The 26,197-nt window shown below is 35.0% G+C and overlaps 2 protein-coding genes across 5 annotated transcripts in view; both read left to right on the forward strand.

Moving 5' to 3' along the window:
• Positions 1-394: 394 nt before the first annotated feature.
• Positions 395-26,197, forward strand: part of LOC126747487 (protein apterous-like) — a 63,843-nt gene continuing 38,040 nt past the window's right edge. For 2 of the 3 annotated variants that reach the window (XM_050456155.1, XM_050456156.1), the window contains exon 1: positions 395-926. In XM_050456155.1, the coding sequence (XP_050312112.1) occupies positions 810-926 (117 nt within the window). In that variant the 5' untranslated portion in view covers positions 395-809. Of the gene's footprint in view, positions 927-6,239; positions 6,256-26,197 lie in introns of those variants that run through there. The other variant, XM_050456157.1, reaches the window with a different exon arrangement.
• LOC126747492 (uncharacterized) lies at positions 10,991-12,122 on the forward strand. Of its 2 annotated transcripts, none has more exons than XM_050456170.1 (3): positions 10,991-11,100; positions 11,153-11,310; positions 11,367-12,122. In XM_050456170.1, exons 1-3 carry the CDS (start codon positions 11,072-11,074, stop codon positions 11,726-11,728), a joined length of 549 nt encoding a protein of 182 aa, XP_050312127.1. In that variant the 5' UTR covers positions 10,991-11,071; the 3' UTR covers positions 11,729-12,122. The 2 variants fall into 2 exon arrangements, with proteins under 2 accessions (XP_050312127.1, XP_050312128.1); XM_050456171.1 differs by having other exon boundaries at positions 11,153-11,289.

A 26,197-nucleotide genomic window follows, 5' to 3' on the forward strand; every position in this document is an offset into this window, starting at 1 on the left:
AATACTATAACTGAAACGTATATTTTCCTCATAGTTTGTCATTTTTTGAAAAAATGGCTTTTGTAATAAATTCTTAGTCTTCTTAGGTCTTAAATTTTTTCTAATAAAAAACAGTTAATCTCATGATGAAACTCACCAAAATCCCATAGTAACCTTTAAAAAAACACGAGGAGAATCATTCAGTAGGAGCCGCAGCATCAGCAGCAGGAGCAGACGCTCTGTCCCCCTTCATCTGTTCTTCCCCCCGTGGCCCCACCTCGGCCCTCCTGGGGCCCTCGTTCTCCCCCCGGAGACCATCACCAGGCTCCCCCCACAGCCCCCACCGCTTCATTTAGGGGGCGGAGTCCCGAGTTTTCACTCGTCGTTGCCCCCTTTTAAGAGTCGCTTCACAAGTGCGCGATCCTCCGCGCGTGGTTGTCATGTGTACGGGCCCTTTTACCTTGACATGCGCGCCCTACGGACGAGCCTAAAACTAAAAGAAAAAAACGGAAAAAATCTCTTTTAGTGTGCTGTGCTGCTGAGTGGTTTTTTTTTTCGCGGTTTACGTGCTGCCACCTGTCAAGTGGTTTTTCATTTTTTTTTTTTGAGTATAATTAGAGGGTCCTTTGACGACGACGTTTTCGAGTGGTGTCGCTTAATATGTTTAACTTTTGTGTGCGCGGCTATTAAACAAAAAAAAACAAAAAAAAGGACTTTTCTGGACCGGATGAGCGCCGGTGACACGGCGTAGTTGTGAGAAGGTGTCCGCGGCGGACCGTGGAGGTGGTGGACTCACCGGACCTCCACCACCATCGTCTTTGTATCTGCAAATGGGGGTGTTCGAGGACGGGGCTGGTGGCATTAGGCAGACGACGCACACTTCGTCTCAGCACCAACAACAACAGCAGCAGCAGCAGCACCAGCATCTTCACCACAGGATGCACTGGGTAAGATCCTTTGATCCAGGGAAAGTTTTTAGTCCCTTAATGGTCAGATGGGAGGCATTGGGGCTAAGGTGTTTCGGGATTTTCACAAGGTTTCTGATAGCGCTCTGTTGAGTAGATACAGAACATTTTTTTGCCCAGTAATAAACTTTGAAAACAGTGGATAGGTTTGAATCTTCATTACAGGAAGTACTGTCTTTCGATTCAGAAAAAATTGGATTTTCTAGTTCGTTATTGGTCTAATGGGAGACATTGTGGCTAAGGTGTTTTAGGACTTTGACAAGGCTTCTGATAACGCTCTGTTGAATATAATAGTGAAAAAGAGTTGGATAGATTTGAATCTTGGTCCATATTTGGCATCTCTACAGAATATTTTTGAACAATTTGTCAACAAATGGTTCTTTAAAGCCCTTAAAGGAATTAGCATTTTGATTTTCGTCTTTCATTGTATGAAACCTTGACGAACAGGTACTGTGGTGCTTATCCAATTTTAATTTTGTGATTAAAAGTGAGCGTATTTATTTATTTATTTATTTATTTATACTTGTTTAGAACACAAAATCAATTCGTAGTTATGTTTAAAAAATGCTTGCTATCAATATATTTAATAACCGTTAGACCTGTATATAAATATATATGCCTAGAATTAAAATAAATAATTACTAAAAGAGAAAATAATTAATATCTAAACTAAAATAAAAAGAATTAAAAAAGCAAAAATAGGAAAGTGACAAGACTGCAATTAAGCAAATAAAAACATTGAAATAAAACAACAAATATTATTAAAAGACTAAAAGTTCCTTTCCAAAGGATTCTATAATTTTTCTATTAATGTCAATATAAATTAAATTTTCTACAATTTTGTAAAAATTAAGTTTATGGCAGATCTTGCTCTATAATAATTCTCTACCTGAGCGACATTCCTAGATTTAAACACGGGAGTAATAACTGCATATTTCAAATTATCTGGAAATTCCCTCCTTAAAAGATAAGGTCCTTTAAACCAGAGCAAACTGTTTGGTTCATTAAAGGCAGACATTGGAGCTAAGGTGTTTCAGGACTTAGACAAGGCTTCTGATAGTGTTGTGTTAAGTAGAACACTGAAAAACAGTTGGGTAGGTTTGAATCTTGACTCATATATGGATCTTGGAGTTGCTTTGAAGTTGTTTTTAAGCTCTTTTGAAAAAACCTGTAAATTCCCTATAACAGGAGTCGAGAAATTGAAATTTGACGTACAGAAGTGCCTGTAAGTAACTAATTTATTTGTCACTTATGGAATAGTAAATATATCGGTTCCTAATGGTCAAAATTAAGGAGTTATTGGCTCTTGGAATTCTTTGGAGTCTTTTTTAGGATCTTTTGAAAAAACCCGTAAATTCCCTATAACAGGATTCGAGAAATTGAAATTTGACGTACAGGAGTGCCTGTAAGTAACTAATTTATTTGTCACTTATGGAATAGTAAATATATCGGTTCCTAATGGTCAAAATTAAGGAGTTATTGGCTCTTGGAATTCCTTGGGGTCTTTTTTAGGATCTTCTGCAAGGAACGGTAAAATATCTATAATAAGAGTCGAGAAATGGAATTTTCAGTACAGAAGTGCCTGTAAAAAACAAAATCATTTAGCACTTATGAAATAGTAAATACATCGGTTTCTAATGGTCAAGATTAAGGAGTTATTGGCACTTGGGATTCTCTGAAGTTTTTGTAAGATCTTTTGAAAAAAACAGTAAATTCCCTATAACAGAAGTCGAGAAATTGAAATTTGAGGTACAGGGGTGCCTGTAAGAAACTAATTTATTTGTCACTTATGGAATAGTAAATATATCGGTTCCTAATAGTCAAAATTAAGGAATTATTGGCTCTTGAAATTCTTTGGGGTCTTTTTTAGGATCTTCTGCAAGGAATAGTAAAATCTCTATAAGAGGCAAGAAATTGGATTTTTCAGTACAGGAGTGCCTGTAACAAACAAAATCATTTAGCACTTATGAAATAGTAAATATACCGGTTCTAATGGTAAAGATTAAGGAGTTATTGGCTCTTGGGATTCTTTGGAGGTGTTTTTAAGCTCTTTCGAAAAAAACCGTAAATTTCCTAAAACAGGAGTCGAGAAATTGAAATTTGAGGTACAGGGGTGCCTGTAAGAAACTAATTTATTTGTCACTTATGAAACAGTAAAAATATCGGTTTCTCATAGTCAAAATTAAGGAATTAATAAATCGTGTAATTCTTTGGACTCTTTTCTAGGACCTTCTGAAAACAACAGTAATTCAAATCCTGATCTTCCCAAATGCCTAAATTCTTGACTTTTGATACTCTTTCTATAGTATTTTCACCCACCTTTATGTTTAGGTTTATTGGTAGCTGTCTTCCAAATGACTCGCTTGCTATAATTAGTTTTTGCAATATTCACCCTTAAATTATCCAAACCACCAATTAGATGCATATTTTGCTTGAAGTCTAAGGGTGTCTGATGTTAAAGAATAAAAATGGGCATCACCTGCAAACACATAAACATAGTATACTAAATAATTTGTAGATACAAATATAAATATATATGCATAATATAAATAGCAAAGGATCCAAAATACTACCTTGTGGGACACCAGACTCTGCTTTATTCTAATAAAATATTATTGATCTTAAGTACCTGCTTTATAATTTTTAATACCACCCAATCCTACATTCTATAATTTCACCCTTTCTCAGACCTAATAAAATAGCACCAGTAACGACACTTTATCAATATTTTCCTTCCAGTGCCCTAGTATAATTAATTTTTTAATTTTTTTTGGTAGGATACAGTAACCATGCCTCCCTACTACATTTATTAAAATTAAGATAATACATTTGTTTGTGTACAACCACGACTTTTTAATACCTTTGTGCGTTAATATTTCAGTGAAAAATTGTTTCCATTTCTTTTCCTGTTTTATAATAAACCTACTTAATTAACCTTAAACTATTGTGATAAATCCTACCTTCGATCCTACATTTGTCCCTCACCAAAAAACCGTGTTAGACGCCTAGACTGCATAATAATCAGCAGACCCTTACTAGTACTAGGCCGAGCTCAAACTCTTTTATTAATAAAGTTTCATCTACATGAGCTATAATCATGAAATAAATTTCGTTTTGCATATTAATGTTCTAAACCCAATACCACTCAAGATATTTAAGGTTTAAGGGAAAATATCCCCTTTCAAGCAGCTGCTAGATAAGCATCCTGAATAACTTCTTTGGGAGTTGAGCTACAATGGTCACCATCAAAACTAACATTTGTAGCGATTTTGCAAAAGAAATCAAATAAAATATGATTATTCCGGTTTGTGGCAAAAGGTGTGCGTCTAGGTGTTATTAAAAAGTCACGATTCCACGGAAGATTGCATATTCTGAGGTGGTGCTGTTGACCTCCGCAGATTAACAGGTAAACCGATTAAGATCGAGTACCGGTTTGGCGTTTCGGCCGCCTTAAACCGATTTCACGTGAGAGTGAACGTGTCGGGAAAATATCGTGGCTCCTCGTTGTTGTTTTCTGTCATTTAGAGCGAGAGAAAATCCCTCCAAAAAGTAACTCGAGAACGAGCAAATACTTCTGTTGGGCGCCAAAGTGTTGCTTTTTCTATTGCCGACACCTTCGGGCTGCTATTAAGAAGAGGTAATTGCTTTATTTTGCACCCGTATATAAAATAATAATAATAATTTATACATTTATTTATAAAGAAGTACAGAAAAAAAAGAAGAAGAAGCGGGCGCTCATCGACGTCTCGGCGATCGTATTATATAAAAAACGAGCGACTTCCTTTGAACGGGTCGAAAAAAAATTTCCATAGAAGGAAAGAGAGCCTGGGCAAATATTTCTTAATGAGGAGCGCCGCGGCCATATTAATAAATTCTTCGTTACAAATAATTATTGTTTCAGCGCTTATTAACGATTCCCGACCGCATTTTTTACCCGTTTCTTCTCTTTCTCTCTGATGATGCTGAAATAATTTATCGAGGGATTATTACCGTTATTATGGGTTTTATAAGTTATAATGTTAATCCGCTTATAAAAGAAACAACTAACGTCTATTTATTACCGGATTAGGACTTGTATAGGTTCTCTTTGTTTTTCATCTGGAGACCATAAAGGGATCGAGGGCAAACAATTTTTTCCCAAATAACTTGAGTGGTATTAGTGATCATGAAAAGAATTTTCAATCGACCGCAGTTTATTTCATGACTCTAGCTTACGTAGATCAAAAGTTATCAACCAAAAACTCGGACCTTCACCCGTTGAGGGTTTGCTGACGTGGCATAAACTTTAAACGGGCATATCTATTAAGCGGTTAATGTGATTAAAATTATTTTAACAGTTTCTGATAGATAATTAATCATTGTTCAACTTTGGTTATTAGTGTGATGAATGTAGATGATTTTTTGCTCACTCGAACATATAACCCAGTTTTTGCAATTATAATGGGTGCTCAATTAAAAACCCTTATAAAATGTATCCTCCAAATACGCCCTAAACATACCGGAAAGTCCTTTTCAACAAAATAAACCCCAAATCGACGACACTCTCGCCCATATACATATATACCGTCCGGCACATTCACGTCATTTCAAAAAGCGTTTAGGTCTTATCGCAGATGTCCAACGCGATAACAATGCAAACAGTGCATTTTGAGTGCCATTATGGGCACTTGAATGGAAATATTGTTATAGTGTTACGGGATTAGAGTGACGGCTACCTGATACGTTAAATAAATACTTTATTTTATGTTCTACGGGGTGCTAGGAGAGCAACGTTATTAGAATATATATAAGTTGGTTTTTGACCCAATTGGATGTTGAAAAACTCTTGACGTAATTACGAAGAATGTACCGTGGGAACGGTAATATTGCAACGATTCTAATTAAATAGAAATATTTGTGTAACAACAATAATGATAATAGTAATATTATTATTATTATTATCGGCACGACATGGCTATTGTTGTCATTTGCTAAACGTTATAAGATTAAAGCAGCAAGAGAGAGAGAGAGAGAGAGAGGGAATCTGTTCTTCAGCAGTCAGAAACAATATCAATAATAAACGAGATTAATATATGAAAACCGTCTGCTCGAGATACACACATAAGACGGATTTTTTTTCGTGTTTGTTGCTCGCATCTGATCAGATAAATCTTGACTCGGACGACCTCTTTCGGGTGAACATTTCATGCTTGTTGGACGCCCTGTCTCTTCGGATTATCGTTGTTTTCTTGCATTTATTTGCGATTTAATTATATTCGTATATATAAGACGAGCGAAATAAAATTGCAGTATAGGACCCTCTAAACAACAGGTATTTTAATTTTAACACTTATAGCTCCGTATATTATCCTCTATAAATCTGTTATAGTCTATTTCAAATGAGTAGAGAGTAATAAGACCTTATTAAGTAATAAAGCATTATGTATGCCACTTAATAAAACCTTATGCATCATGTAATTAAGTTGTTAAGTTGTCAACTGCCTGAAATAAATAAAATAATTATTTTTGCGCAAGCAGTTGAAGAATAACTTAATTTTTACAGAAAACGCGCAGCTATAGTCTATTTCAATTAGGTAGAGAGTAATGAAACCTTATTAGGTAGGCAAACGGGATACTGCTTAATGGTTCTTTGGAATTTTCTTTTCCAGCAAACAATTTAATCGTTTTTCAGTAGAGCTGATTTGCGATTATACTTTTCCGATGCAAAATCCACATCTTTTAAAGTTATCCATTAGAGTTTTTTACTCATCAAAGCAATGCTATTTTCTCGGGTAAGTTTCATTAAAATTTTGTCCAAAGTTGGTATATCTTTAAAAAAAATAAATAATGTAGACTTCTAATAGCGTTCGAACCCTATCCTGTGACCACAAAACTCTCTTTACATTTTAATACTCTCTACTTATTTGAAATAGAGTATAGTTTCTACCTATTTGAAATAGAGTATAGTTCTAATTAATTCTTTTTTGCTGAAGCGAATATTAATACACGGCGTCCCAAAAAAAATTACTGGTTGCCTTTTTACACGATCAAACAGCCTGTACACCTTTGGTCGTTCGTTTTAACGATATCGTTGTAATATTCGTGTAGCGTTTCAAATTGTACCTAATTACCGACCATTTTTTTCATGTATCTCGCAACATATACACACGGAGATGCAGAAAATTACACCGTTTGCTTGTCTGGCTTGCTCAGACATAACGGTAAGAAAATTCCTCGATTTTCTTCTACGATAAGAACCCATTTTATTATTATATGTTATGTATATGCTTGGAACCTTCCCCCTTCTCCCTTTATGGGTACTTTATATGGGTTATAGGCTATCATTAAAGTTAAATAATAGGCTGAGGGGTTTTACAGTTAGAAAATTAATTACGTAACTCGCAGGAAGAGGTTGTTTTTTTTTTGAGACGTGGCGCGAGAACCAACTGAGACAGCGGAGCAGCATCAATTCTCCTAAATAGAACACCAGGAATGCCCATAAGTTAAGTTATCGTTGTAAACAAGCCAATAAAGCTGACTGCCCCTTTAAAACTTAGATATTTATATCGGTAGAAATAAAAATGAAATTTATAGTAGATGACATAAATATTCGGACCACCGATTGCATAAAAATAAACCGACACACACACACACACACACGTTTCACCTGCCTCACGGTTTCGAAAGAATCAAATGAGTTATAGGCCGGGAGCCCCGCTGAGTTACACATGTTGCCAAACGCCCAGTTTATAATTTTGACACTACAAAAGAAGGTTTCCCCCCCTAGAGGTCCATAGGAGGTCATCGCACCTCCGCTCAGCATTAGGTCAAAACGTTCCAACGTTATCAAAAATTATTGTTTGGTCTAATTTGGTAAAAATAACCCTCTTATATGCGGATGCTGCCATATCTGCACCTTTGACCCCCTTAACCTTGGCTCCTTGAAATGATAATCCGCACATTTTTTCGGTTGTTTAGTTCAAGTTGCTGTTATGTGTTATAATAAACACATGCATTGTAATTGATTTTTGTTACGTTTGTTGCTTTGGACTGAGCTAGCCAACCTGACTATCATTTTATTTAGCCGCTTATTTTTAGACGTTCATAACTTTTTTTCTGTTAGAGTAATCAAATTATTTGTAGAGGGCAAAGTTGTAGACTAACTCTAGGTTTTTGAGTTAAATAAATCAATTAAAAAATCTCTATTCGAGTATTCCCGAGATTTTTAGAGAAATTTTCATTCGAAGAAAGAGGACCGACGTTTTTACCGAGATATGACGAAGATACGAAGCAAATACACAAAAAAGGAGCCGCATTAAATGAAAAAAAAAGTCGCGCTCGTCGATAAGCGACGAATATAAATTATACGTGTCGTTATATGCAAATTTTAATAAAAATCGGTCGGTTACGAAACATTTTTTATCGGTTAATAACTGGCGGAGCGACATTGCCTCATGCCGCGCGCCGCGACATTTTGCTCTCATTTTTTTTTTCTTAATCTTATTTACTGACATTCTAAAGAAGCCGACTTTGTGGCGTGAGTGCCCATATTTCTTCTTCGTGTCCGACCGTGGATTCTCTTTCTTTTTATCCAATAAGAGACACATTACGCATGTAAATATACACTCATTATGAATACGTACCAGAAGGCTTCTTAGATCCCATTCAATTACTGGCAAATCTATCATGCAGGTCCTTCTTCTATAGGTGTCAAAAATATCTGAAAATCCTTAAGTAATTATTGAGGCACTCATGTGGACTCTTCTTCCATGCCATCCTTTTTTAATGCCTCAATCTTTTTTTAATTAGAACCATGTATATGTTACGAGATACATAAAAAAAATGATCCGTAATTAGGTACAATTTCAAACGCTACACGAATATTACAACTATATTGTTAAAACGAACGACCAAAGGTGTACAGGCTGTTTGATCGTGTAAAAAAGCAACCAGTCATTTTTTTGGGACGCCTTCTATTAATATTCGCTTCAGCAAAAAAGAATTAATTAGAACTATACTCCATTTCAAATAGGTAGAAACTATACTCTATTTCAAATAAGTAGAGAGTAATAAAATGTAAATGAGAATTTTGTGGTCACAGGATAAGGTTTAAACGCTATTAGACGGGTAAAGCTGAGTACAACTGAGTACAAACGGGTAGAACTACTTGGTGATAAAAGCAACATGGCGTATTACAAATACTTAAAATTTATTGGGATGAAGATATCACTGTGACCAGCGAACAAATAAAAGAAGCTCTCCTAATGGACAAATCAATTACAAGAAATCGAATTGAAAGAAATTATAAGATTCACTAAAAGATATTCCTGCAATAGTTTACCGAGTAATGCAAAAGTCTGTAATACTTGATACGTTAAACATCGTTAGTAACACCAACAATGATCGAATTCAGTGCTTTACAAACAAAAATTAGTTTTGATGCCAACAAAATGATATTACAGTGACGAAGCAACATCGAATATAAAAACAGTTTTCATGGGCGATATGCTGCATTAGCTCTAAGCTAATAAAATAATTATTTTATTCCAGGCAGTTGAGAAATAAAACAGCTTACCTACATAATGCAGCCCGATTAGAGACATTTTCATTTGCGTCACTTGCCTGGAAAAGAAACATTATTTACCTTATTCCAGGCAGTTGATTCAGTTTTCCAGGCAATTTTGCGGATAGTTATATTTCCTTTTAGAAGTTTTTTCCTTCAAAAATTACTCAACTGCCTAGACTAAAAACTGCCTTCAATTGCCTGGAAGAAAATAATCATTTTATTTATTTCAGGCAATTGCGGAATAATACCTTGACTCATAAAATGGATGATAACTCAAAAAGTTTTTAACCTACAGAAATCGTTCATATAGGAGATTATTTGCAAGGAAACACTCTTTCTTAAGGTGAAACTTGCGTTTAAATGCCTGCAACACTTTCGAAATTATATTGGTTGGAAGTTGAACACTTATGAGAAATTTTGCTATTAATCTAAATCGGTTATAGCTCAGTGAATTCTTGAGCTAAAAACACCATTTATGCCTTAAATTAATTCTTATGAGTCCCTTTACACTCCCTTAAAAAAATCATGATATTATCTCAAATGGTTTTTGTGTGACACCTCAAAGTATCTTTCAAGGCTCCAATTATATACTTTTAGCTGGGCGGTTTCTGTAGATATGAAGTTTCACTCCCAAAAATTGCTCAACTGCCTGGAATAAAAATTTAAATTATGTTATTTATTTCTTGGAAAAAAGCCAAAGCAAAAAAATGACTATGGTAGCGATACAACCCCTAACCTCAAAAAGCATAGTCTGCAGCTAGTTCTGGGTGAAAGACCAAAAATGCAACAAATGATGCTCTAAAAACAGAAACAGCTTCACTCAAGGATCCCCAAAACTTGATTGTTTCACTTGATAAGTCTGCGCATCAGTGCATAGTTGAGTCAAGAAGTCTAAGGTTACCGCTGTTTGCAATGGTTTTTTTATCCTCTTTGACATACAATGATTCGGTTGATTTGAACTCGCTGAATTCCATAATGCCAGTTTTATCTGTATTAAGTTCTAAGCAGAGCCAGGAGACAATATAACAGATGTGTCATCAGTATATTGGCACACATGACTCCTTGATAGCCCATTCACATATAGAATAAAGAGAAGTGGAAAATTGACTCCAGCTCTTCCTCTACTGGTTCTGAGTAATACACATCTCCTTCCACAGTTGTTGCTTACTGAGCAACAGTAAGTTTAGCTAGGTTAGGATACGTCAGCAATTTTTTGACTTGTTTAATAAAATGGTCTATTGCTCATAAATCCTGATGTGTCTTTAAAAAATCAGAAATTCTGTTATAGAGAGCTCCCTCAAAGATTTTTAAGAAAGAGGTCTGTAGTTTTCTGAATTTGCATTCCAAAACTCAGCTACATATTTAAGTATCCTCACAGGAACCTCATCCAGTTCCCATGCATAATCATGGTCACTTACATGAAGTTTCTTTCCATGCCATTCATCTCCTTTTTTAATACTTTCATGAATAAATTCTGAATTTACTCAGAGATCGTGACTGACAGACACCTCCTTCTGACACCTCATAACCCCAAAGACTGTCATTGAATTCTTAGACCCCAATATGAGCGTGGAAAGTTGTAATGGTGCAAGAGGGCGTAAGCTTCATAAAGTAAGTTCAGCTCAGCTCTATCTTCAGACTTCTTCAAAAGCCTCGTTTTTAGAGACATTAGGAGGCGTCGGAGGTGTTGCAAGTACTGCTCGTTGCTGATCAACACCGTCAGCCTCGTCCTGGACCTCGGGGAGGTGGGGCTCAGCTCCTACATGATCTTCGTGGTCCCCCACGTGCTCTTCTGGTGGGGTGTGTCTTGCTTCCAACTGAGTACATCTCGCTTAAATGAAATAATTTTTTTTAAAATACGAAAATTTCCTTTTTAGGTTTTTGCTCGCTGGTGGTGACGACCTTTTACTACCCCCTGCTCGTGCGCACTCCCAAGCTGAAAAACGTGATAATAGTGTTATTTTTGATATTGGCCGTTAAGGTGGCGGCCGCCGGTTTGCTGATCAGACACGTGCTGAGACGCCCCCCGGAGCACGACGATTTCGAGCTTAAATGTTTCACGGTGGTGAAATCGTTGCATTTAGGGGTGATTTTTGGGGTGTTCACTTATTACTGGCGGATTTACGCGATTGCTATTGTGGAATTTAGGCGGGGGTCTGTCGGGCCCAGTTCGATAATCGATCTGGAGGAGTTGCAGAAGCCGCAACGCTCCAGCGCCACCATGTACAGTTTTAAATAGTTTCGCGTGTGTTAAGAATAAAATTTTGTTAAAACGGACCCTGCGGGCGCTTTCTTGTGATCGATCAACTGGCTTGGGCCCCGGAGGCGTGTCAGATTAACGCCTAATCAGCTTTTTATTTATTGAGCGACGTCGATTTCTCTTCTCACCGAGTGAAATGTCTCATTGAGATTATTTCAGTTCAGTTATCAAGTGGTTCTAAGACCGAATATCATTAGCACCGTTTGGGACTTTTTTTAGTCTGGTCGTAAACTGCCAGTAAAAATGACGCTTTTAACCCTCTTGAGCCCTTTTACGTAGTTCTCGTTATGACTGTAGAAGCGTTGGTGTCTCTTTAAATACTTTACGAACATAATTTCATTAATGAGAAAAATAAATTTGTATTTTATCGTTGTCTTAGATCTTTATTGTATAATTATAGTACCCGGGTGCACAGGTGGGCAAGCAAACCAATTAAAAATTAAGGCAAAACCGGGCTTCTACATCATGCAATTACGGAAATTACTCATCATTTTTCATTCTTTAAACTTAATTGCCAGTTATACCCGACGGTTTCGTCTTAATTTTTATTTGCATTTACTAATTCGATTTTGAGGGATTTTATGAGGGGCGTGAAAGAGTAACAAAATGGCGATCGAGATCTGGACAATTATTATGACCGATCAAATTAAATTTCTTTATTGGCCATTTTGTTAACAATTACAACTATAAATAAGTGAAGAGACCATTCAGTTTTCTATTTATATAAATGAATTATTGCAAGATAAATCTCTCCATTTGCCATTATGCTCTATGATGGAAATTTTTGGGGATATGTAAAAGGTACAAGCAAAGGGTGACATGGCTAATATTAAGAATTGGTTTGATGATATGTGTCTAACTATACATTTTGAGAGAAAGAAATATCTGGCATTTAATTGTTCTAAACACAACAGACTTATATCATATAAATGAACACCAAGTGACTATCGAAGAAGCACAAAACAAGAAATATCTAGGAGTGTGTATTGGTAATTTATTAACGTGGGACATACATGTAGAGAATGTCGTCATGAAACTCCGAGTAATTATATTTAAATTAGTTTATTGGCATAGTATACAGGGTGTTTCAGAACTATGGGATCAAACTTCTATGGGTTGTTCTGTGCAACAGTAAAATCCATTTGAGTATAGGAACCCATGTCCGGAAATGTGTCACTACGCCACTACGGCCCTAAGACGCGTTTAAATTTAGAAAAAATATTAATTACCTAAATAGGATCTGATGCATTTATTTTTACCTTTTGTATATAATACCATCACAACAATTTGTTCAAAATCCAACCTCAATACACCGATTTAAACGCCGCACATGATTTCGGCGGACTACACTAAAAATTTGATCCTTTGTTTTGAATGATTTCAAATGCTGCTGTTATTCGTCCAATTAAGTCTAGCTCTGATTCTACTGGAGTTTCGTAGACTAAAGACTTTATATGTCCCCACAAGAAAAAATCAAGCGACGTTAAATCGGGTGACCTAGGAGGCCAAGAAACTGCTCCACCTCTGGCAATCCAACGGTGCCCAAACCGCTGAGCCAAATAATCGCGAACTTGTACAGCAAAGTGAGCCGGCGCTCCATCATGCTGAAACCACATTTGCTGTCTAACGTTTAATGGAACATTTTCAAGGAGTTCTGGCAGAATTTCCTCCAAGAAACGCAGATAAATAGGTCCTGTTAACCGTTCCGGTAGAAGGTATGGCCCAATTAAATATTCATCAACAATGCCTGCCCATACGTTGACAGACCAACGATTCTGATGTTTTCTTGGAAAAATTGCATAAGGATTTTCTTCGTCCCAAACATGACTATTATACAAAACCGTTTTTCATTAACCGTAACTCTTACCCCCCCCACCCACCCCACACAGCTTACCAGTAAGTAAATTGTTTTGAAAATCTTTGTTTTTCAAAATAATACACATGAACAACAGCTGGTTTCGTCGTTAATATCTAATGTAATAACAGAGTTTGTTTATTTAAATTTGATTTAATTATTTATATATATATTAATGAATATTTAATGCAAAAACAGTGCTATTAGATTGAATATTATGAACTATCAACGGTGATTTTTCAACAGAAGTTCTTACTGGGCAAATGTTTGGGGTGGGTGGGGGGGTAAGGGTTGTTTGGATGAAAACCAATGTTCTTGCATAAAAGATATATTCAATATTTAATTTAATAACACTATTTGAATTTGATATAATTTTATATATAAATATTTAGTATAAAACGGTTGATAAATATACCAAAACCAAAAATTTTCCTAAAAAATCGTCGAATAAATATATATTTAACAATAATAATATATGATGTGGTGCATTTGTTCTAAATATTTCAAAGGCATTTGATAGGGTCAAAAGACATGAAAACTTCTTAAGCAAACTGTATTCTTATATTTTTGTACGCTTCCTTGAAACCAATCCATCTAGGTTACCATAGATATCTTGCAGAGGTTCCAAATTAACCCTCATGTCCCTCAGGAATGCATCTCTTCCTGCTATATATTAACGACCTTCTCGACAATTTACAGCTTTACTGATGACAGAATATTGGTGTCTTCCTTCATGAAGAACTGTAGAATCAACTCCCAAGCATTGAGAAAAATTACCCACACCTTCGTAGCACTGGCATTACTTGTGATACTCGAGTACCACAGTATTTACCCTTTTGTGCTAGTGTACTTCGATAGAAAAGAAAAATAGAAGTAAGTGGGCAGTTGTGGCCTACAAATGTCTCAAATTACACAGAAAATTGCGAAAGAAAATAAATCTATTGCCGTCATCGACGTTTACTACGACGACGACTGATGATTACACGATTCAATATCGGGACTCCATGGGCATATGCCCGGTACCACACAGATCGAAAGATCATTCGACACAATATTTTGTGCTGTCGGGTCACGACCCCCCTCGTATCTGCCCGCCCCCCTCGCCACCCCCCCGCGGGTGGTACTGACAGCTATCAGTCTCACGACCAGCACGATCCGGCCGGCGCGGGTCATTACGGCGTTTATGAAACGGCAGTACCGTGTTTGTTTAACGTATATAAGTACTGTGCCATGTAATTATTATTATGGTGCGGACGTACCTCGGGAAATTATATGCTTTAGGAGACGCGTATCATTTTGAAAAGGAAAAAAAAAACGCGCATTTTATAGTGTGTATCAACCCTTGGACAGTCCGACTTGTCGATATGGGTGGAAGTAGGGCATACATAACCCGCAAATAGGGCATGCGGCGGGTTCTTCCCTTATAAATCAGCCGAACGATTATGCATCTGCGCGTTTAATACGTCAGGTCGTAAACAAGCGTATTTTTTTCGAGCTCAAGAGGAAGTCGAGCTTCTGAATTATTTCTTCCCTTAAGCCGGTTCCAAGACGCCGCTGGTGAGCGCGGCACGGTTTTAGGTGCGTTTCGCACGCAATCCGCGGTAATACAAGTGTTTTTTCATTTTTCATTTTTTTTTTTATTAATTTTATATACGACGTTCGTAATTTACGGACGTGAGTTTAAATTAAAAAAAGGCACCTGTGCGTGGTCAAAGGCTACGCACCTCAATCTTAACAAACTTCACTTCTTAAACCGAGAAAAATGAATCATTTGCCTGGAATAGTTTTTTAACTTCTCGATAGCTTAAAATCAAGTTTTCCAGGCAGTTTAAGTAATTTTTTTAACGGTGTCTCTATGTACTTTTAAACCAGCTTAAGTTTCCGTATTTTTTTTTCATCAAAAGCAGTTAAAGTTATTTCCTTTTAAAGCAAATACAATTCTCGAGCTTTTCCAGGCAGTTGAAGCAGTTTCATTCTTAAATTCAGTTGAAATATTTGAATCTCTCTTGGGTCTTATTTAAAGTTCAAAAATCAGGTTTTTGTTGCGAGGAATTGTTCTTTGAATATTTTGCAATTTATTTCATTGCAATAGCGCTAATGGTTCCTGAGATATCTGATTTTGAATGTATGAGCTCCAACGCAAAAGAACTCGCATAAAAGTTAAAAATTATACAGGACGATTGCAAAATGACGAAACTACGTGCTGTCTTTTTTATGTGGTTTATGGAAGGTTCTACTATGATGTCCCTAGGAAGAAACTAATTGATTGAAGTACTTTATGGGCTTTTAAGCTTCACCTCCATTTTTTGCCGCACTTTCCTCTAGAAGAATTGAATTTTCCCTGGTTTTCTTTGGAAAAAAAATCTTTTAAAAGAAAAATTAATAAGCACTTTGTGGTCTCTTTTATTTATTTCACAAAATATTCTCCTGCAAAATTAAACTGGTGAAAATTCCACTGAATTTTGTTATTTATGGGTCTTTAATCCAATTTTTTACTCTTTCCTGATCTTTTGCTGAGAAAAATCATAACTCAAAGGGAAAATTACCAAACAGCTTGCGGTTTTCGCCATTTAATTGATAGAAGGTTCTTGTATGAAACTTCGATGAAAACTTAAATTAATTTAATTGTTTTATGGGGTTTTAAGGCTGACCTCTAAGTTTCTGCCAAACTTTTCCGAAAACCCCTTATATATTATGAACGGAAGGACCAATTAACTTGGGGTCTTCACTAAATGACCTATAAAAGACTATTATGCATTACTGTGAAAAAAATTAGCCTAGTTATGAGTTTGAGACACAATTGTACACATTCTTCCTAAGCTTTTCTTGAGGAAAAAATAAAAGTTCAAAGGAAAAATGACGAAATAACTTGCGTGGTGTTTTCTAATTAATTTATACAATAGAGCGCCAATAATTGTGATCCTAATGAGTTAGGAGCATAAAATAACCAGCATTTACTAGCCCATAGGATGATCTTCAAAAATTATCAAATGCAGTTTAAAATGACTTAAAAGACCTGGAATACACTAGGAAATTAATCTGAAAGCCTGGAACAAAATTGTCAATAACTTGAAATGGAAAATTGACTTTAAATCTCTGTAACATATGAAGAATTACGGTAAATTCACAAGGGCACCAAAATGTTCCAACAATCCACAAAAAAGGCCTAAAATTCTTTGGAGGCAGCTTCAAAAGCCTGGAATATAATTTAAATTTAACTTAAATGCCTGGAAATATTTCCTAAGAAGAAGTGGCTTTATTTACCTTGGATTAGGCTTAAAATGACTTCAAAGACCTGGAATACACTGGTAAATTAATCTAAAAGCCTGGAACAAAATTGTCAATAACTTGAAATGGGAAATTTGACTTCAAATCTTTGGAACATATCAGGAATAACGAGTAATTCACAAAAGTAGCAAAAGATTGCAAAATCCATAAAAAATGACTTCAAATACTCAGGAGGGACCTTCAAAATCACGAAATAAAATTAAAAATTCAACCCAAATGCCTGAAAGATAGTTTGAAATTCCTGGACTACATAAAGAATAAATATAATATTGCAAGGACACCAAATAACTGCTCCAATAATCCTGGAAAAATTACATCAAATCCCTTGAATCCGATCTTAAGAAGTCTGAAACTGAATTTAAAATGACTGACTTTAAAAGTCTGGAAAGAGTAAAAATGGCTGCAAATAACATGGAAATATTTCTATGTATTTCTAAATATGAGTGAAATAGTTGACTCGAGTATTGATAATTACCTTTTCTTTTCTCTTGTTAAACTTATGAAGTTGAAAAGAATCCTAAGAATAATTTTTTTAAGTGCACATCGAAGAGTTTCACTAACTAGATTAAACGTTTTTTTTTGTCTCAGCGTGGTGACGAGGTGTTTGCACACCGTGTAAGGTAGGTCCTTGGACTATTAAAAAAGAAAACACCCAGAACCAGAGGCTAAAAACCAAAAACAACATTCCACCTGAATATCTATTAATATTTCATCACAGAAATCAAGATAATCCGAGTGCATATACGTATCAAGGTGTTCGAGATCAAAACCCCGTCACCTGTCACATATCATTTTTCAGGTGTTTAGCCCAGATTCGATTTGCATAAATCGGTCCCGGTAGATCGAGCGCCAAGACCCCACAAAACAGAAAAAAAAATCCGTGGTGTTGTTCTTTATTCGACCTGTTGCACGGCATTTCCACCAACGATTCCGCGAACGTCCGGCCGGAATGTTATCTTGCAAAAGCGTTTATCGGACATGTGCGGAGTGTATGGTGAACGACAAAAACCGATCCCGGTCTCATAACGATAACGACGCCATTTTCATCAAGCTGTTACAATCCGAAAAAACCGACCGATCGAGAACGCAGAACGTTGAATTATGAAACAGGAAGAAAAGTTATGGCCGCCATAAAAACTCGCCGTATACGGACGACTGCGATGTGAACTGAACCAGCTTTTGCCATCATTTCATCTAAGAATATTAATAAATCTAGCGATAGGAATATTATCAGGACATTCTTAGTGCGGTACCACCCAATCTTCAGGGCATATTTGGCAAGTGATAAGAACATCCTTTCGATGACGGTTAAATGAAGAAAACCACCTTATCTTCTTGAAGATGGACAAAATGGGAAACGATAAATTCCCGAGTGGTCGCGATGCTTCTTATATGACGGACAAGTTCTTCGACTCGCGGAAAAAACTCGCGGGAGTCGCGTAGAATTTTAAATTTGTTAAGAATTAGTTTTCCCACCGATAAATCGCGTAAATCGCCTCGCGAGGGCATTATATTTTATTTGTTTTTAAACGGTACGGTACGGAACCTGTTCCGTTGTCTGCCAGCGATGTTTTTGCGAAATTTATCGCTTCTTACCGCCGTTTTTAGAGTCCCGGCTATTAAGTACTGGAAATTGAATAGAAATCACTTGGATTGATTGCATTTAGTCGTTCATGTGTAAATTGGAGCGATTGTAGGTTGGTGCGTAGCCTCTGATCACGCACAATCGATTTCCATTTTTCATTTTTCAAACATGTTTCATTTAATCCATAAAATAACCTTCAAACCTGGCCTCGCACCACTATTCTTTGCGTGGAGCTAGAGCATTCACCATTTTGGCCGTAAATAAGTTGATAAAAAAATACCGGATTTTCTAGACCTCAAAGGAAGATATGCACTTTCTCTACAAAAATCGCATGCCAATCTTGTTACAAGTTTTCAAACTCCTTCAATAAAATCAAATGAATATCTCAAGCAATGGGTTTACAAAAAAATGTTTAACATCGCTTTTGCAGGTTTCAAATTTAATTTAAATTTCATATTTTTTGAGGGCATTCACCATTTTGGTAGGAAACGAATTGGAAAGTTAAAAAATGCAGGCTTTTCGACCCTAGGGCTCAACAGAATAATGCGGGCAATGAATGTATAAATTTTCTTTTAAATCGCTTCGGTGCTTTTCGAGTTATTTAAATTTGAAGTTTTTGGGAGGCATTCACTATTTTCGAAGGAGATGAGATGAAAAATTTTTAAAAATGCGGAATTGTCAACTGTAGAGCTCCAATGAATATTATAAGTATTGGATTTAAAAAGAAATATTTAAAATCGCTTTAGTAGTTTTCAAGATATTTAAATTTAAAGTTTTTTGAAAGCATTCACCATTTTTGCAGTAAATGAGCTGGAAAATAAAAAAAAAATCCGAAATCTTCTACTCTAGTAGAACTCAAATGAATATTGGAGCTATTGAGCTTAAAACGAATTTTTACAATCGCGTTGGCAGTTTTCGAGTTACTTAAATTTAAAATTTTATAAGAGCAGAAAATAAAAAAAATGCGGTTCTCTGCTCTGGAGTAATTAAAAATCATTGTAATTAAAAACGAATTTTTAAAATCGCTTTGGCAGTTTTCGAGCCATTTAAATCTAAAGTTTTTTTGGAAACATTCACCACTTTGGCAAGAAACGAACTGGAAAATAAATGAATGCGGGATTTCCGGCCCTAGGGCTCAACTGAATAATCTGAGCGGTCAGTGTACACAATTTTTTTTTAAAATCTGTTCGGCAGTTTTCGAGTTATTTAAGTTTGAAAATTTTTAAGCACATCCACCATCTAGTCAGGTAAAGGGATTGAAAGTGAAAAAATGGCTTATATTATATTCTCCAAATAATCAAATTATTTATAATATAAGTGTTTCTTTATGTAAAGCGTAGTTTCTGATTGTTTTAGGGTAAGAACATTCAGCTACAGTCTCTTAATCTTGGCCATTTCCTTCGTAACTTCCGAAGTAATTCACCGATTTTAATGCGGTTTTCTTAGTACGAATGGGCTAAATTAAGAAAAAAAATCGTAAATCTGACCGTATAATTTCCTCGCCAAAAACCTAATGACACGTTGCATATATCGGCGAATTTCTGCCTTTCCTTCACACGGATCACTGTTCCGTTTCCAGTATTACCGTAATCAAAACCCGATGCACGCCACGTAACGTTGCGTGCATACCAATTTTCATTTTTACGCCAAAACCAAAAAAAAAAAAACTTTCATATATATATAATTTATTATTTGGGGAAACTGCCCCCCGTGAAATCAATTACTATTTGGCCAGTTTTGCCGTTTAATTTTTAATTTACACACGGCAATTTTTTCGGTTTTACACACCGGATACGTGTGTTATTTTTCAGGTTAATATCGTGGTTTTGGCATGCACTAAGTCGGACCCAACTGGTGATAAAATGATGCTTTTTTTAAGCAATTTTACAAGTGAGGCTCGAAGGACCAGGGATCAAGAAAATGTAACCGATCTTCAGGGTTTTTTCGGTTTCAACGTTGATAATGTTTGACCCCATTGTTGCGTTGGTCTGAATGATGGCGTGCACAAAAACGGATGTTAATAAAAAAATAAAATGCAATCTAAAAGCACAACGAGCGAGATAGCGTGAATTCTCTTGCATATAATGGGCGCGATTCTTATAGAAACGCTTCCTGCGGTTGATATACATAAGTTACCTATAAATTATTGTCGGGTAGAAGTCACTTGTGCGAATCAACTTTTGCTTTTTATAAATAACGGGACGCCGCGATCATTAATTTCCCACGGGCTTTGAACTATTTTTAATTGCGAGGATCTTCCCCATTCATAACTCGCGAGTCGAAGACTTTTATTTGGAAAAGCTGCTACGCTTTTTTTTTGGGGTTTTGAAGTGTCTATTTTTGACTGGACCATAAATTACCGACGACAGTCATTTGTCTGCGAGCCGGGTCGACAACAGCGACACACTGACAGCGGCGGTGGGCTACCGTAATTAACGAGCTCCCGCGAGCGCATTTTTCAAATTTGAATCGTCGCTCATATTTCATTTCGGGAAATTTTTGATCCCCCGACAGCTTTTTCGTTTTTTTTTTTAATTTTTTGATTTATGATGCATCGCGTTTAAATTTTTGGTCCTTCGAGTCACGCAGTATATTCGAGCGAATGCTTGGAATAACGTGATTTTATTTATTCCAGGCAGTTGAAAAACGGATCGAATCAAACGTGGATTATTTCAAAGAAAATGTCGAGAATCTTAAAAGGAATTTAAGGACAGTTAGGACATGTAAATGGCAACACGAAACTTTTATAAAATATTTTTCTAATAATTGTGGGAAAGCCACGAAAAAATGTTGAAAAAATACCAAAAAAAAAAAGTAAAACTGGATCTAACTCAAACAAAATTGAGGTTTCATCATAAAAATTACCTGAAAATGATTATTTTTGGAAAAAGTGTTCGTTTATAAGAAAAATTATTTTTACAAAAGTTATTGGGCCTTAAAAGGACTATCAACTGCAATATATTATAACCTTTTCTATCAAGCCATTAACTTAAAAAACCAAAAAAACAGATTTTTATGTTTTTTCAATTTTCTCGAAATCTATAGGGAAAATACATATTTTTATTTCTGTATTGGCTTCTGTGCTATAATGTCTAAAAAGAATCTAGAATACCTTTTTCCCGTAAAACGGATAATAAAGGAGCTATAGACGATTTTGTTAAAAATTACCCAATTTTGAGGGCAAAATATCAAAAATTTCAAAATTCAGGAAATTTAAAAAACAAAGTTACTGTAAGATAGTACATTTAAATAGCAACAAAAAACTCTTATAACAATTATTTTTAGTAATTATAAGAAAGCCGTAACAAAATTTTGAAAAAAAAAATTTAAGAAAACTCAAAAACTGGTTCTAACTCAAAGAAAATTGAGGTTTGGTAAGTGTTTTATGGAGGAAAATACATTCAATTAGATGTGCAATTTAGTCCGAGAGCAAAAATTGAATATAAAAAAAAAACGATTTTTGGCTGAAATACACAGGGATTACCTCATGAAAATTTCCTGGAAAATGGTTTTTATTTTTTTTTGGAAAAACTATTTGTCTATGAGAAAAATAGTTTTAATAAAAGTTATAGGGCCTTAAAAGGACTATCAACTGTAATATATTAGAACCTTTTTCATACACCCATTTACTTAAAAAACCAAAAAAACTGATTTATATTTTCTTAATTTTCTCGAAATCTATAGGGAAAATACATATTTTTATTTCTGTATTGGCTTCTGTGCCATAATGTCTAAAAAGAACCTAGAATACCTTTTTCCCGTAAAACACATAGTAAAGGAGCTATTGACGATTTTGTTAAAAATTACCCAATTTTGAGGGCAAAATTTCAAAAATTTCAAAATTCAGAAAATTTTAAAAACAAAGTTACTGCAAGATAGTACATTTAAATAGCAACAAAAAACTCTTATAACAATTTGTTTTAGTAATTATAGGAAAGCCACAACGAAATTTTGAAAAATTTTTTTAAAAAAAACTCAAAAACTGGATTTAACTCAAAGAAAATTGACGTTTGGGAAGTGTTTTATGGAAAAAAATACATTCAATTAGATGTGCAATTTATTCCGAGAGCAAAAATTGAATATAAAAAAAAATCGATTTTTGGCTGAAATACACAGGGATTACCTCATGAAAATTTCCTGGAAAATGGTTTTTATTTTTTTTTGGAAAAACTCTTTGTCTATGAGAAAAATAGTTTTAATCAAACTTATAGGGCTTTAAAAGGACTATCAATTGCAATATATTAGAACTTTTTTCATACACCCATTTACTTAGAAAACCAAAAAAACTGATTTTTAAGTTTTTTCAATTTTCTCGAAATCTATAGGGAAAATACATCTTTTTATTTCGGTATTGGCTTTTGTGTTATAATGTCTAAAAAGAACATAGAATACCTTTTTCCCGTAAAACACATAATAAAGGAGCTATAGACGATTTTGTTAAAAATTACCCGATTTTGAGAGCAAAATTTCAAAAATTTAAAAATTTAGAAAATTAAAAAAAAAAGTTACTACAAGATAGTACATTTACAAATTGAGGTTTGGTAAGTGTTTTATGGAAAAAAATTCATTCAATTAGATGTGCAATTTATTCCCAGAGCAAAAATTGAATATAAAAAAAATCGATTTATGGCTGAAATACACAGGGATTACCTCATGAAAATTTCCTGGAAAATGGTTTTTATTTTTTTTTGGAAAAACTATTTGTCTATGAGAAAAATAGTTTTAATCAAACTTATAGTGCTCTAAAAGGACTATCAACTGCAATATATTAGAACCTTTTTCATACGCCCATTTACTTAAAAAACCAAAAAAACTGATTTATATGTTTTCTTAATTTTCTCGAAATCTATAGGGAAAATACATGTTTTTATTTCTGTATTGGCTTCTGTGCCATAATGTCTAAGAAGAATCTAGAATACTTTTTTCCCATAAAATGTATAATAAGGGAGCTATAATCAATTCTTAAAAAACTACCCATTTTTGAGGCAAAAATTTTCGAAAATTTAAAAATATTAATAAATCCAAAAAAAAAAATTACAATTAAATAGAGCATAAAAATAGCAACAAAAAACCCTTATAACATATTTTTTCAATATTCTTAGGAAAACTATAAAAAAAACCTAAATAAAAACTGACTCTAATTAAAAAAAAATTTAAAAAAACTGAAAAAAACAATTTTAAAAGAAAAATATTAAAAAACATTCTTGTAGAGCATAAACATCCTCTATGAATTCTCTTACCATGAAGTTTTTAATGGATATGTGGACAAAAGCTCCGATTAGTGAGCCACGCAACCTTTGAACGACCATAACTCAAGAACTACTGGACCGATTTTCAAATTTTTTACGAATTCTAGAACGAGAAACTCCTTAGATTTTGATACCGATCATAAAAAAAAACCTGCTAATCATTTACCTCACATACCTCACGACTGAACCGTTCGTTCACCAATTAAAACCCCCTTAGCCAACATAGTCCAGGCGTCGCTTTCTATGTTCGACAACTATCGAAGCGAAAAAAAAAACCGTACAAATAACAACATGGCACGTTTTTGCCTCGCCATCAACACACATAAACGGCATGCCGGGGAATACCAAAAAAGGGCCCAAATTAGAATTAAAAAACCGATGTTAATGAATTTTAAAATAGATATCACGCCATCTATGGGCGCGTCTGCTTTTTGCGCGACTGAAGAGATTTTTTCGACGAAACTTTACGTATATAGCGAGACCACCTGATCAGTATTCGAACCGCTTGCGGACTTTTCGTCCAATCGGAATTGTACCTCGGCCAACGTATTCCAGAGACGTGCCTTAAATTAAAATAATATTTTCTATAACTGAATAAGACATTATCTTCGCGATTCAATGTTATCGAGAGGCAAAGAACAATCAAAATAATCACTTGAATGCTTGGCACAAGTATACAAAAAAAAGTACATTTTTGGGATATTCCAAGGAATTTGAGGGGTCACTTGGTGTGAGTGAAATGCGGAGTTTAGTGAAATGTTCGGGCTTCTGATACACTTTAAGATTAAAAGAAAACCAATTAACCCACACCGTATCGTAATTGCAGGTCTCATCCATTCAATAAAGCGGCGCAAAATATTAAATTAACAAGCAGTACCGTGAGTCGATCTGCTTTCAGATGAGCGGCGAGGCGAGTTTTTCAACAGAAAAAAAAATTAAATAAAAAAAAAGGAAAATCGCGAAACGGGCATCACCGTGTGCTCGTCGTCTCTTCGTGTTGACTCAATATTTAACGGGGGTTTCAGAATCAGATTGCTTCGAGTGGTACTTTACTTAAGCCACGTCTTTCGCTTAAATGGCCTTTTGTTGTAAATACGTAACGGTACTCGCTCGTTCTCTCCCCTAGAAGAAGTTTTTCCAAAAAGCGATTTTCTCGCGCCAAAAGTCGTAAAAATTAACTGGCCGGCAAGTCACGTGCCTAATTATCGCGACGCCAGACGATTATTGTTTATTTAGAACAGAGAAGATAAAGAATCATGCAAAAAAAAAACCAACGCGTTGGGCTTATAAGGTGATAAATTGGTCGGTTAATGTTTAAACGGCGCAACGTAATTGCTACACGGAATCGATAAATTACGCGTCGTTAGAGCCACACTCTCGATACAATGGCCCTTGTAATTCTTGTGGAAAATTAGATCGTTAAGAGCTGAAAATTGTAAAAGAAACCTTTGAAACCAAGAAGCTATTCAGCACAATCTGTTGGATTTCCCCTGTAAAAATTCGTAAAAATTTTGAAAATCCTTTAAGTAGTTTTTGAGTTGTACACGTTTAAATTCGCGTCGCTCAGCCATTATTCAGGATTTGTTTTGACTAGTCAGAAGTTTCACTTAAAACAAATCTGAGTGATAGAATTAAAGGGGTTCATACTCATCAAAAATGCCTTCAAGCATTTTTCTTAAAAACCCTACAGTGTCCAAGATATCATGCAATTTGTGAACTTATTCCAGCACCTTAGACTCACGAGTTTTTCAAATAACTCGGTTTCTATTAACTCAATTGAAAATTTTGTAATGAGGAAAATGCTCGAAGGGTTCATGCTCTGCAAGAATGACCTCTTACTTTAATTTTAAGTATTGTCATATCTTCTGAAGTCCTCGTTTCTAACCAGACAGATTGAGGTTAACGAATATGGTACTTTCTTTCCATTATTCTGATCTGGCTTTTCCAATGTGTACAACTAGGATAAAAACTAACAAGCCAACCTGGATTACACCATAGATAAAGAGATTTTCTAACTTAATAAAGGATCTCTAGGTTTGGTACAAGTTTACTAATTCTAGGGAACACTCCATTACATACAAACATGAAAGGAAACAATATCGATGTTACATATTAATGATAACAAAATCCGAAATTCTAAAAACCAGATAAAATAGGCATGGAACCATGGAGAACCCAGATTTATTATCCGATTTTTTTGCTTAACATTTTACTATTGACCTGTAACTTCAATATACAGGTGCAAGCCCTGTAATGATTATCCAACCATATTTCTCAACTTATTGATGAACAAATTATTTTTTTAATTAATTCTAAAATATTCTCAAGAACAGAAGGATTCTCCAGGATTCCCAGGAATATTCCCAATTTATCAATCGAGGAACTGATTTTTTGATTAAATAATTAGCTAACCTTAGTTTGACCATAAACCTCTCGTTACTTTAGTACATATCCCTTATTTATTTATTTTT

This window comes from Anthonomus grandis, chromosome 19 (genome assembly GCF_022605725.1).
Source record: "Anthonomus grandis grandis chromosome 19, icAntGran1.3, whole genome shotgun sequence".
NCBI lineage: Eukaryota > Metazoa > Arthropoda > Insecta > Coleoptera > Curculionidae > Anthonomus > Anthonomus grandis.